We start from the raw sequence: 14,022 nt of genomic DNA on the forward strand, positions 1-14,022 counted from the left end.
GCTCTCGAAGGGCTCTCAGTCTTGAGAGGTGGGAGACAGACACACAGATGGACAATAACATTCTGGGGTGATGGGAGCCGGGACACAGGGAGGAACAGGACAGTGAGCGCCGGAAGCGGATTAAACGTTGCCTGGAGGCAAGGAGGGGGAGGGGGAGGTCGGGGGCCAGGAAAACATTGTTGCTCGCTTGCAAGGCGTGGGGGAGAAGGTCGGAGAGGTTTTTGGTTTTTCTGGTGTTTTGTTTTGTTTTAGAGGAGGTGGCCTTTGGGCTAGGTCTAGGGTGAATGGGTCATTTGATGTAGAAGAAACGGCGCGAGCAAAGGCTAGGTGGTTGGAATCTAAAGATTTTTACCAAGAAGGCTGGCTTTCCTTTCCTGGCGACTATGATTAGCATGCAGGTCTCATATATCGGGTTAGGAAGCTTACGTCGAACGGGGCTCCGAAATAAGGGTTCGAATCCTCGTTCCGCTTCTCACTAGCTCTTGACCTAAAGTAAGCTAAGTCTCTGGCTTTTTGCGACATAAAACTCAATTCCAGCGTAACGGCACTACTTCTGGTTTTGTTCTGTTACTGTTCCTCCGGTTTCTGCAGTCAGGGTCCGACCTCGCCCCTTACCATGTACCTAGCCCTTTAAGGCCCTCCTCCCCGAGCTGGGAGAGCGGAGGCGTGTTCTTGCGCCTCTAAGAAAATGTCCTTTACCCAGCTTTCAAGATTGACAGGCAAGTTCTGAAAAGTGACCAATCAATTCCTGCGTCGGGACGGAACGAAGGTTCCGATTTGTTGGGGAACGCCTGCAGCGATAGGCTTGAGCTCCTCCCACTCCTTGTTACGTAAAACAGCGCGAGACGTAACCCTCAGTTCTGATTGGCGGGTAAACTCACGTTGCTTCCGCGTCTCCTCCCTCTGTCCGTCAAATCCGGCGGGGGGGGGGGGGGGCTAGCATCTTCGCTTTTTGATTGGCTACGTTTCTGAGCGCGAGTCTCTCGCTCTCTCTCTCGCCCTCTGATTGGCTGTTCCTTTTCCGCGCCTTCTCTGGGCTGTAACTGACTATTTTGCCCCGGCCTTTAGCAGGGTCCCTTGTCCGCTCTGCGGCACGGTGGCAGCGTCCGCGTCCGGGGAGGCCCAGCCTAGGCCTAGCGATGCTGAGCGAAGCTTGGAGGGGAGAGGGGTCTCCAGGCTGAGGGGAGTCTCATACAGGGGTCTTCTTGGCCCACTAGGGAGCCTCATTGCCCCTTACCAGTCTTAGGACCAGTCTCTTCCTTTCACTGCCCCCTACAGGACTCGGACTGTCAAAGTCCCAAGATTCGATCTTCAGGGCCTTCCCAGCCCACAGGGCTCAAGGATTCCCTTAAGTCCCCACCCCACACCCACACCCACCCCCACCTTCCGTCCCCACTGCAGGAGATCCCTGGCGGCCCTGCTCTCTCCCTTGGGCCTTACCCACTCGTTCAACCCTTCCAACTTAGGGGCCCTTCCAGTCTTGGGGTTTTTCCACTACCCCCAGAAAATGTCCGGGATGCTTGGCAAGAAGTTACTGGCGTGAGAGATTCGTGGGCTGAGGTTTGTGCTGGAATGAGTGCCCCTAGGTTTATGTGGCTGTCACGAATGCTTTTTAGACCGCTTGGAAGCTGGGATTTGCTAGAAGTGTCTGCTCAAGTGGCAGTGGAAGTCTGGAGGTCGAAGGGCCCCAGAAAGGGAGATCACTTAGACACTTTCACTGGCATTAACTCATTTAAATTCTCATAATCTTTTAAAAAGTGCTCTGTTTTGCATCTGTATTATTTATCTTTTAATACAGTAAAATTCACTCTTTTTGGTGTGCAGTTCCGAGTTTTGATAAATGCATAGAGCCATGTAACCATCACCACAAACAAGATCCAGCGTTTTGTTTGTTTGTTTTTCTTTTTTGCGGTACGCGGGCCTCTCACTGTTGTGGCCTCTCCCGTTGCGGAGCACAGGCTCCGGACGCGCAGGCTCAGCGGCCATGGCGCACGGGCCTAGCCGCTCCGCGGCATGTGGGATCTTCCCGGACCGGGGCACGAACCCGTGTCCCCTGCATCGGCAGGCGGACTCTCAACCACTGCGCCACCAGGGAAGCCCCAGCATAGTTTTATCATCCCTCCAGATTCTCTTGTGCTGCCTGTTCGTCATAATAACCTTTTTTTTTTTTTAAGGTTTTCACCAGTTCTTTATTGAAAATGCACCGAAAATTTCACATCAGAATCATACTATACGTTGGAGGAGTTTGTTGTATATAATTTATAATCATGCTTACTTGAAGTACTAGGTGAACTTTACCTTATACATTCCACATAAAAGTTTAGTTACTCAAAGTTTTCTTATTGTCTTTAGAAAGCCTTTTTAAAAATTTTTTTTATTAAAGTATAGTTGACTTACTGTGTTTAATTTCTGCTGTACAGCAAGTGACTCAGTTATACATATATATATTCTTTTTCATATTCTTTTCCATATATGTATATAACTGAATCACTGTGCTGTACACCTGAAATATAACATTGTAAACCAACTATACTTCAATTAAAAAAATTTTTTTAAAGGTGACTACCATCCAAAAAAAAAAAAAAAAGCAGCAGCAGAAGAGTCCAGGAAACCTCATCAGACCCATCCACCCAAGTCCTCACATTTTTGCTCCACAACATAGCCAGTGTTTGGACACCTGCCACTCAGAGTGCCATCCAGGATTAGCCAGAGAAGCAGCTTCCACCAACAAGAGGCCACTGCTGTGGCCAGTTAGGTCAAGAGTCACTTGTCCCCATACATGGTGTCCCTCCTCTAGGCCCCAATACTTTGGGAAATGAGGGTGTGTATCAGGGACAACTGGTCTCCCTACCTTCTCCACGGAGTCCAGTCCCCGCTTAAAACCTCCACTGGATGGAGAGGGGAGGCGATGGGATTTAAACGGAGTTGGAGGTGAAGATTCAAGACCAGGCTGAGTTTTAATAATCAGAGCTGACTGGACAGTTACAGAAGGTCTGAGACACTGTTAGGAGATGAGAAAAAGAGTTTTAACAGAGCACGATCGAGTCAGAAATCAGAAACGTAGACCTATTTTTTAGTTATACCTCCTGGCATTCATAGCCTGCAATTAACTGGCTATAGAGAGCATCTGGCAATGCGGAATCGCCAAGCTGAGTCTACTGGCTCCAAGCCCGTTGTCATTGTCGCTGTGTCTATCCATCCACAGCTGCCTTTCCGCAAGAGGACTGGACAACAACACCCTCCTCCCCCACCCCCCCACTCCAAGTCCCAAGTCGGTATTGCAGAAGTCAGGACTTTAACACATGTATTTCAAAGTTACCGACCACCCCCGCCCCACGGGCTTCCCTGGTGGCGCAGTGGTTAAGAATCCGCCTGCCAATGCAGGGTTCGAGCTCTGGTCCGGGAAGATCCCACATGCCGCGGAGCAGCTAAGCCCATGCGCCACAACTACTAAAGCCCGTGCACCTAGAGCCCGTGCTCCACAACAAGCGAAGCCACCGCAATGAGAAGCCCGTGCACTGCAGAGAAGAGTAGCCCCCGCTCGCTGCAACTAGAGAAAGCCCACGCACAGCAACGAAGACCCAATGCAGCCAAAAATAAATAATTTTTTTTAAAAAAGTTACTGACCCCTGGTCAAACCTGTTGTCCTAGCAAAATAATCTTGCAATTTCCCAGGTCAAACAAATTTTGAAGGGTCGCTTGGCAGGATTTGGGGGCAGAGGGAAGAAAACAGAGGCCCCTCCAGCATTCTGCCTCTTCTAAGTTTATTAAAAGGAATTCAGGAACTGCAGTGGTCATCCCTTTTAGGACCTGAGTTTGAATATCACTTCTGCTATTTTGTTGTGTGAACCTGTCCCTCTCGAAGCCCCATCTATAAAATGAGGCAGTTGTACAAACTACCATGTATAAAATAAATAAACTATAAGAATATGTTTTACAACACAGGGAATAGAGCCAATATTTTATAATAACTATAAACGGAGTATAACCTTTAAAATCTGTGAATCACTATGTTTACACCTGAAACATATAATATTGTACATCAACTATACCTCAATTTTTTAAAAAAAGTTTTAAAAAATGAGGCAGTTGCATTGGTTGATCCTACTCCATGGGTCTGTAATTCAATTACTCTGGGTATACTGGCTTCTGGTGGCCAACTTCAGTGCTTGCATCTAGTTCAGTTTTTTATTGTATTCAGTACACAGAGGCACTGGCACATTTAGGAGGCAAAACATGTCAGCGTGGGCCTCCTTACAATATCATCATAAGCAGTAACTACCAAATCCGGGCTCCGGGGGTGACTATGGAGGAAAAACAGAGAGCGCTTAGGACACAGTGAGCACAGCGCTCTTTTTTGCTACCTTCTTCTCCAAAGCTATTTGCATCCCACCTGCAGACTGGAGCTCCATGGCTCAGCCAACTGGGCTAGTCAGTTAATACCTTCCACAAGCCGAGAAAATTTAAAACACTATAGTTGCCATTAAACAAATGTAAGATGATAACTTTCTCTATTCTTCCGAATCAAAGAAGGACACCCACCATACATAACTCATCGTACTTGATACTCAGATCATCGTACTTAAAGTCTGGGTAACAGTTTACAGTTTATCAAGTGCCTTCATCTGTGTTCTCTCTTTTTCTTAAAAAACATGTTTTTATTGAAGTATAGTTGATGTACATAAATTACAGGTGTACAATAGAGTGATTCACAATTAAAAAATTTTTAAGGTTATGTTCCATTTATAGTTACTGTAAAATGTTGGCTATATTCCCTGTGTTGTACAATACGTACTTGTAGCTTATTTTATACCTAAGAGTTTGTACCTCTTAATCTCCTACCCCTATACTGCCCCACCCCCCTCATCTGTACTCTCTTATTCAATCATTATAACCAGCCTTCCAAGTAAGGGTGTTACCTTCATTTTAATACATGGGGAAATCGAGGCTCAGAGAAAGAAAGTCACTTGCCTACACTTATTCTGATTAGTAAGTAGTAGAATCTGGACACAAGTGCAAGTCCTTTGTCCTTTCCATATACTGCACCTGCCACTCCTCCTTATCAGGTCCCCTCTGCTCAACAAGCCACGAAGAGGCCAATATAAGGTCCTGACCAAGAGCCTGGGCTCTGGAATCAAATCTTACGAATCCCGTGGCTTTGGATGTGTCTGTAACCTTTTCGTGACTCAGTTTGCCCAACTGTATAATAGAGATAGTATCTGTATAAAGGAACCCTTGGAAAATTCCAACTCAAAATCTTTTTCTTTCTTTTCTTTCCCTCTTTATCTAATTGCACTTATCCTTCTAAGAAGTAAAGACATCCCCTCCACCCCCACTCCCCCACCATGGTCTTAGAAAGGAAAAAAAAGATCAGCAGAGGCCAGCTTCATGGACACAGCCTGACCACAACTTCCTGCTGAGATGAGGTGACCAGCTAGCCTCTCTTTATATCTGAGATGATTGACCATCCTCACGTTCTGCCCTGAGTTTTGAGTCCTTTTCACTCAAGAGCGCCACTTCAGGAGGGATTATGAAAAAGCGGGGGGAGCAGTGGTTTTGGAGTCAGCCATGGGTGGGACCCCTGATATTGCCGATTTCTCCTGTGTGTCTTTAGATAAGTTAATTCACCTCTCTGAGTCTCAGATATCTTCCCAATGGAGATACTCTTAAATCTTACACCACAGTTGGCTCACAATGTGATACATAGCAGATATTCAAAAATATTAATTTCCTCCTTCTATTAAACTGCCTCTCAAGTCTCCTCGCCCTACAAGTCCTCACCCTAGAAACCTTCCATCTAGTCACAGAGCTAGTCAGTGTCACCTTGGCTACTCTTGAACTCTCTCTGGACCTCCGCTTCTGTTTGCTCTTCTGTACAAATAAGCGGGTGAGTTTACATTACATGAAAATTCCACAAACTTCTCCTAAACCGAAGGCTAGCTATCTTAGGCTTAGCAGGGCAACGACTCCACTCTGCCTGAAATCAGCCATAGGTGATACAGAAAAAAATGGGCATGGCTGCACTCCAATAAAGTTTTATTTTTATGGACACTGAAATTTGAATCTCAAGTCATTTCCATGCATCATAAAGCATCCTTCTTTTGATTTTCCCCTTAACCATTTAAAATGTAAAACACACTCTTGTCTCACAGGTGGCAGCAAAATAGGCAGCCACCCAGACTTGGCCTGTGAGGTTGGCAAAGATGAGCGCTTAATCATCTTTAAAGGCCCTCCCACCATTGAGAAACTGAGACTGTGAGTATTCAGCCAGGGTGGTGCCTAGGTTTGTCAGAGGAAAAGTTTTATCTTGCTTAGAATGGTGTATTTGGAGAAGGCCGCTCTGGAGACATTCATCAAGCTGTTCCAAAATGCTAGGATCTGGGATGGGATCATCCCATCCTTGGACGATGAAATGAGAGAGAGAGGGAGACAGAAAGACAGACAGACCACACTCTGTTCTCCTCTTCCCAATTGCTCTGCCTTTCTCCCTGGCGTGGATCCCAGTCCTCCAGCCCAGTAGACGCTCAGTGGAACTGGATTTCAGCATACTCTGGGTGAGTATCCTTGGGCCTCTGGGTGTCCCATGGTCTGAGGCCTGGGAAGTTGAGGGCAGCATAATGGATCTCCTCCTGGTTGTTCCCCGATTCTGGGACTTGAGTGGATGATTTGGGTCCTGGACAATTGTGGGAAACAAGATGGAGCTCCTTCTGGTTCTTTCTGGGTTCCGGGGGGGCCCAGGAAGGACTGCTTGGTTTGGCTTTCTGTTTCTGAGCCTAAGGGAAAAATGACCATCCTTCATTCATTCATTCATTCATTCATTTAACAAATACTTGAGCTCCTACCATGTGCTAGGCACCGATTGAGGAACTGGGGTTACATCAGGCAGTAAAACAAAGACCCTGCCTTTGCTGAGCTCGCCTTCCATCTCGGGACAGGAACAAACAATAAAGACAAGTCTGTGGTTAAGCCTCCCAGCTTGTGGTTCTCTGCTATGGCCGCCCTAGCAAACTAATGCAGATAGATTGGTGTAACCATCACCACAAGACACAGAACTGCTCCATCACCACAAACATCTCCCTCCTGCTGTCCTTCTCATCATCCTCCCATCCCGAACCCCTCGCAACTACTAACCTGTCCTCTATCTCTACAATCTCATCATTTGAGAGTGTTATATACACAGAATCCTGTGTATGTGACCATCTGAAATTGGCATTTTTCACTTTTTTGTTTCTTGGTCCCTAAGCTCTATCCAACCGAGGGGGGAGAAGTGGTTTGGATGGATTTGGGAGGAGATTTGCAGATGGATTGATTGTGGGGGGGATAAAAAAGAGAGGAGTAAGAAATGACTTAAAGTCTTTAGGCTTGAGCAGCTGGGCAAATGTGGTGCTATTTGCTGAGATGCAGAGGATGGAGGAGAAGGGTTTTAAGTGGTGCTTAGTCATGAGTTTGGTTTTGGACAGGCTAAGTTTGAGACGCCTATTAGACATCCACATGGAGATGCTGCCTAGACAGCTGGCTATGAGTCTAGAGTTCAGGGATGAGTCTGGGAGATGTAAATTTTGGAATCATCCGCATATAGATGTTCTCTCCTGAAAATATCCAGCACTTACCCAGCACTTACTAGGTGCCTGGTACTGTTCTAAATGCTTTACAAGTAGAAAATGAGCATATTGAATACCCAGAATGAGCCTACGTGGTCGGCACTACTATTATCCCCATTTTACAGTTAAAGAAATCGAGGCACAGAAAAGTTAAGTGACTCATCCCAGAACACACAGTGAAGAAAGCGGACAGGAACCTAAGCAGGCTGACTTCAGAGCCCTACCCTTAATCATCACTAGGACATACCGTCTCTCAGTGATATTAATCATTGGTGACATCATTAATTTTACTTAGTAATGTCGTTGGTGGTAGTAATAATGGAATAGCTGCTACCTATTAGGCAATAACATGTGTTGTAATCCTCAAACCAACTCTCAAGGAGGAAGCAATAGGGGCTCAGTGGAGGGAGGGATTTGGTCAAGGTCTCATAGAGGTTAAGTGCCAGAATCGGGACTTGAATCCAGCACCCGGGGCTTTTCCACTGCGATGTCTCTCGGGCAAAGGGTGAGGGCGGGGCTGGGGAGGAGGGTATACAGGAGTCAGAGAAGGGCAAGAAGAGACAGCTGGTTGGGACCACTCACCAGGGGGCCAGTTTTAGGGACCACGTTGATGTAATCCAGGAGCGTGCTCCTCCGAGAGACCCTGGACCTCGGAGTCTCTCCCGGGGCCGGGGCCGGAACCTCTGCTTGGGTCCACTTCTTCCTCAGAGCCCTCACGCTGAGGGAACACCCCGCCTTGGTGTGCGCTCTGGCCCTGCCTCCCTTTCCACGGGTCCCAGATCCCACTCTCCCTCCATCGCTGGTCCTGCTAACTCACATGATCAGGATGAGGCAGAGGAAAAGGAGGGTCATGAGGCCAATTCCTAGAAATATTCCGCTGGAGAACGCTTTGGAGGCGAATCCCTTCTCATCTGCACGAGGAAACGGCCAGCCATCTCTGAGCCCTTCCCATCCCCGTGGGTCCTCACGTCCACGCGCCACTAGGCGCTCAGGCTTCCGGCTCCCATTCCAGAGGTTTTTACCTAGAGCCCCTTCCCATCGACTTCTTGGAAACTGCTACACCCCAGGCCCAAGTGTCAGGCTTTCCGATTTAATTTCCCCCTCCGCATCCCCAGCCACAGGCGCCCCCGTGTCCCCGCTCCCCAGCTCCTGACCCAACCACAAGACCCTGTCGCTGTCGCTCTCAGCCCCCGCCTCCAGGGGGCGTCCAGTTGGCCCCTGACCTGGCAGCAGCAGGACAGTGGCGCTCTGGGCCCCGTGGCCGTTCAGGGCCTCGCAGCTGAGTCTGAGGCCAGAGCTGAGCCCCTCGCGGAGGCTCAGGGAGCTGTTGGCCCAGGGCCCAGCCGAGTTGGAGGTGACCTTGAAGGAGGCGTTGCTGAAATTCCCCTCCAGCAGCCCCTCCCCCAGCCGCCAGCGCAGGGAGGGGGCCGGCTGAGCTCGGGAGGAACAGTCGCAGTGCAGACCCTCATCCTCCTGGGCGCAGGAGGGGCCCAGCAGCTGCGGGGCGTCTGTACAGAGGGAGGAGAGTCAGCGGTGCCTCTCCCCTCCCCTGGGCCCAGGTGTCCTGCCCCCAGGGGTCCCCGCACTCACAGACCACGGAGAGGCTCAGAGAGGTATTTTGGGAGCCCAGAGGGTTCTGAGCTCGGCAGGTGAATTCTCCTTCGTGCTCTGTTTGTATCTGAGGCAGCTCCAGGACCCCAGGATCTGAGGGCTGGGAGGGGCTCAGAGTCTGTCCCCCTCGGGCCCAGCTCAGCCGGGCTGGGGGGTTGCTGTGAGCGACACAGAGCAGACGCAGGCTTTGGCCTTCCAGGACCGGAAGAGATGTGCCATTTCTGAAGTTTTCCAGGACTAGGGAGGGAAGAGGCAGGATGGATGAACAGCTGAGGGCACAGGGACCCTCTTCCTGCTGACATTCCAGACGTCTGGGCCCCCGGTTTGGTTCCTCTGATCCCCTTCCTACCTGTCCTATTTCCTTGGGAGACCATCACTTTCAGGTTCTCTGGGGCATCTGCAAGAGAGACAGGGTACTTGACTCTCAACAAGCCAGGGCTTTCCTTCTGGGCAAAGTGAACGCCCCTGGGGGTGAAGGGCTGGGACGGGGAGGGGGGCTGCATCACCCACTGAGCGATTCTCAGATGAATGACCCAAGGGAATAGACCAGTAAGAAGGGTAGGTCCCTAAGATATTGTGATTTATAACCGAAACAGGTATTTGATCTTTGTCCCTATTCCTGGCACAGAGCTTCTAACACCCTTGGATCTCCTGAATGGTAGGTAAGCGTGATAAATGTGCCTTGTTATTTATAACAAACCCCTTTCCACCACTCCTGAGTTTATGTTAATGAAGTCACTTTTAGAAGGGCCCAAGGGTGAGGGCTTGTTGCCAGGGCAACCAACCACAGCTTAGAGGGTTAGAACTTTCAGTCCCACCCCCCTGACCTCTGCGGAAGGGAACGGGGGCTGGAGGGTGAGTTCAGTCACCAATGGCCAATGATTTAAGCAATCGTGCCTATGTAATGAGGACTCCATACCGCCCCCCACAAAATGGGGTTTGGAGAGCTTCCAGGTTGGTGAACGCTTGGAGATTTGGGGAGAGCTGTGCCCAGGAAGAGGGCATGGCAGTTAGATGCCCCTTCCCCATACCTTGTCCTATGCATCGCTTCCCTCTGGCTGTTCCTGAGTTATATTCTTTTATAATAAACCGGTAATCAGGTGAGTAAAATATTTCTCTGAGCAGCTCTAGCAAATTAACTGAACCCAAGGAGGAGGTCACGGGAACCTCCAATCTATCGTTGGCCGTTCAGAAGCACAGGTGACAACCTGGACTTGTGACTGGTGGCTGAAGCGGGGGCGGGGCCAGTTTCCAGAAACTGATCCCTTCACCTGTGGGATCTGACGCTATCTCCGGGTAGATAGCGTCAGAATTGAGTTGAATTGTAGCACATGCCACTGATGTTGGAGAATTGCTTGGTGGTGTGGGGAAATCCCCCGCCCCCGCGCCCACCACAGTCGGAGCTGGAAGCAGAATCCCTAGCCCCATAGGCCTGGGGTTCCGGGTCCCCTTAGAGCTCTGGGGCCCTGCCCTCAGCCCCCTCCCTCCCTCCTCCCCGCACCCCCCCCCAAACCAGGCCCCTGCTGGTCACGCTCACACAGCACAGAGAGTTCCAGGCTGCGGCTCTGAGAGCCAAGCCTGTTTTCAGCTTGGCAGGTGTAGCGACCCGCATCCTCAGCCTTCACCCGGGGCAGCACCAGCTCCAGGGTTCTGGAGCCCGAGGGATGGGACCAAGAGAGGACTCTGTCCTGCAGGGCCCAGCTCAGTGTGGCAAGCGGCATGCTGTCAGCTGTACAGAGCAGCCGCAGGAACTGGCCTTTCTGGACTTGCAGATGGGGGCTGTTTCCCTGCGGCTCCAGGTCTGCAGAGAGAGAGAGCGTGCAAGAGAAGGACTGCAAGGGGGAACACCACTCCCCCGCCCTCCTGACACCCCCAAGTGGCCCTCAGTACCTGATACATTGGTCTGGGAAGTGCTGATAACCAGGTCTTTGGGGGCATCTGTAACAGGATTGGGAGCTGGCTTTGGGGAGGAATGAGAGATTCCCCACCGCCAGAGAGAACCCCCTTGCGAAGAAGGAAGTGTGACTATCCTCCGGGAAGACAAGTGACAAATGAGTGCCCAAGATGCGCTTATGGACACAGGTCCAGACGGCATCCCCATTCCCCCTCCCTGGGTCGAGGCAAGCGTCGCTAGACTCCACCACGCCTTCCTCCCCACGAATCCACAGAGAGCTGACCGTCATTGCCCGGCTGCCTCTCGCCACCTCCGCGTCCCCCGTGCCCTGATGTCCTTCCCGCCACCAAACTCACAGGCCACGCTCAGTAGGACGGTGTTCTCTGTGCTCAGTCCCTTTCTGGAGACGTCCACTCGACAGGTGAGCTTAGTGCCGTGGTCCTGGGGTCTGGGTGTGAAGGTGAGGGCTGAGAGGTAGGAAGTTCTTGGTCTGGCCTCGTGGGAGGAGACGGTGGCCCCCCTCCAGGAGAGAGTAGGGGCTGGACATTCCTCAAAGGTCCAGTCAAACATACAGATGAGCGTCACCTGGTGCCCAGGCTTCAGAGTCTCTGGGATGTAGATCTCTGGCTTCTGAGTCAGGGCTGGGATGCAGGGAGAGAGGGTGGGATGCTAGACCCCGATGGGGGTACTCCCGGGGGTCCCCCATGGTCCGTTCCCCATAGCCCCTCCCCAGTAGGAGAAGTGGGGAGGGGGGTCCCACCCCATTCCAGCTCGAGCCAGTTCCATACCTGTCACCTCCAGACGGAACTTGTATTCCATGAAATTGTATCGGACGTAATGGCCTCTCTCCAACCGAAAGAAGTACGATGCACTGTCCTCCATGTGTACATCTCTGATGAGCAAAGAGCAATTCTGTGTGGCGTTGCCAAGGAGCTGGAATCGGCCTCGGGTGTGTGTTTGCACGCCTTGACCCGGCTTGTTTGTGGCCACTGGCCGACCACTGTCTGTGTCGGTCGGGTCTTTGAACCAGAAGCCGTAAGCTGGGGTGGAGGGAATCCAACCGATCACGGGATAGGAGACGGAGCAAGGCACGACCACGCACAGGCCTTCCTGCACCCTCACCAACTCCTGCACCTGCAGCTGGAAAGCTGGATGCTGAGCCCACGACCCTATGGGGAGACAGAGAGAGGCTCAAGCTGCAACCCCAGTCCCGGGCCCCTCCTGGCCCCCCACCTCGTTCACTCACCGGCCCCCAGCACGGCTAAGAGCAGTGGCAGGAGCATCTCAGGCACTTGGACCTGCCCTGGGACGCGCTCATTCCCCAGACGCTGTGACTGGCCCCAGGCAAGGGCAGAGGCGGAAGCTGAGCCCTGGTGGACTGATGCATGAAATGAGCGTCTGATGCTGAGACCCACACGACTCACTTTCCTTTTCTGGACTCTCCCCACCCCACCCTTGCCCACTTGAACTCACTCTTTCCTGGGGGGCTCGCCTGGCGTTTGGGGTCCCTGAGCTGGTCAACTTCCCGAGTCATCTCTGGGGGGAGGGAGCGGAGGACATGTGTCTAGACTTGGGGCCTGGCTTTGGGTGGGTGGAAGCTGGGGACTCTCCCGCTCGACCCTGAGCCGTTAGGGAAGCAGAAGTGAAAGTCCCCAGTGAGTCCTTCTTACAGGGGCCTCTGGTGACGGTGAGGGGTGCTGGGCAGGGTGGATTTCTGGGGCAGAGGGTGGGAGTGGGAGTGCAGGGCTAGTCTTGCCAGATAAAAGGCAGGATGCCCGGTTAAAACTGGCTTTCAGATAAATAATGAATTTTTTTAGTATAAGTATGTCCCAGAGATTGCATGCGATATACTTCTACTCAAATCATTCGTTGTTGAGATCTGAAATTCAACTTTAACTGGGCCCTTTGCATTTTTATTGGCTAAATCTGGCAACCCTAGGCTGGTATCAGTCCCTCCCCCTTCACCCTCCCTGATGGGCTCACTGACTCCTGGTCCCCCAGGAGCACCCACCCCAAGGTCTTTGTCTGCTTCCCTGTCACACAGTTGGATGACACACATTTGTAACACCTGATGTGATAAGAACACAGACACCCAGGGGTGATGCTGATGGTGGGAGGGAGACTTAGGCAATGTCAGGGGCATGGGATTTGTGGAGTGAGTCAGTTAAACTCCCCCAGATGTGGACCGTTGTTCCCCTCATCTTGAAATGACTCTGTGTTTTGGTCACGTGGAGACACTGTGTTTGCCTATATGACCTCCATGCTCTGGAAGCTTGTGTGTGGCAGGTGTCGTGCTGTATATGGCGGAGGGGGACACACATAAGTAAATTAGACAGTGTCTGACCTCAAGGGAAGCCAGCTTGGTAAACGAAGATCCTTAGAAACAGAAAAGCACTGAAGTGTTCATAAATGCCCTGCCCACCCCCCACATGCTGGGATACATATTCATGCTGGGCCCTGGGGAAAGGGTGGTCACTACTTCCTGGCAAAGTCAAGAGGGGCTTCCCAGAGGAAGTGACATGTAACTATCCCTGTCCTCGAATCCACTGTATTAGTCTGCTCAGGCTGCCATAATAAAAGAGCACAGAATGAGTGGCTTAAACAACAGAAATGTATTTCCTCACAGTTCTGGAGGCTACAAGTTCAAGATCAACGTGTCAGCAGGGTTTGTTTCTTCCGAGGTCTCTTTCCTTGACTTGGAGATGGCCGTCTTCTCCTCCAGTCTTCAGCTGGTCTTCCCTGTGTGTGTATGTGTACTTCCTAAGGACACCAGTCATACTGGACTGGGACTCTGCCCTATGACCTCATTTCAACTGAATTACCTCTTTAAAGACTCTGTCTACAAACATACATTCTGAGATACTGGGGGTTAAGACTTCAACATATGAACTTGGGGGCAGAGGGAGTGCAATTCAA

At 51.0% G+C, this 14,022-nt stretch overlaps 1 protein-coding gene across 1 annotated transcript; it reads right to left on the reverse strand.

Annotated features, from left to right (window-relative positions):
• Positions 1-6,524: 6,524 nt before the first annotated feature.
• SIGLEC10 (sialic acid binding Ig like lectin 10) lies at positions 6,525-12,410 on the reverse strand (the record flags this gene model as incomplete). The annotated part of the gene is made up of 11 exons (XM_079723026.1): positions 12,353-12,410; positions 11,895-12,275; positions 11,463-11,747; positions 11,103-11,150; positions 10,750-11,013; positions 9,562-9,609; positions 9,192-9,449; positions 8,825-9,109; positions 8,419-8,512; positions 8,184-8,319; positions 6,525-6,773 (listed from the first exon to the last, which is right to left on the reverse strand). Exons 1-11 carry the CDS (start codon positions 12,387-12,389, stop codon positions 6,525-6,527), a joined length of 2,085 nt encoding a protein of 694 aa, XP_079579152.1. The 5' UTR covers positions 12,390-12,410.
• Between the last annotated feature and the right edge of the window lie 1,612 nt (positions 12,411-14,022).

This window comes from Hyperoodon ampullatus, assembly GCF_949752795.1.
Source record: "Hyperoodon ampullatus genome assembly, chromosome: 18".
Taxonomy (NCBI): domain Eukaryota; kingdom Metazoa; phylum Chordata; class Mammalia; order Artiodactyla; family Ziphiidae; genus Hyperoodon; species Hyperoodon ampullatus.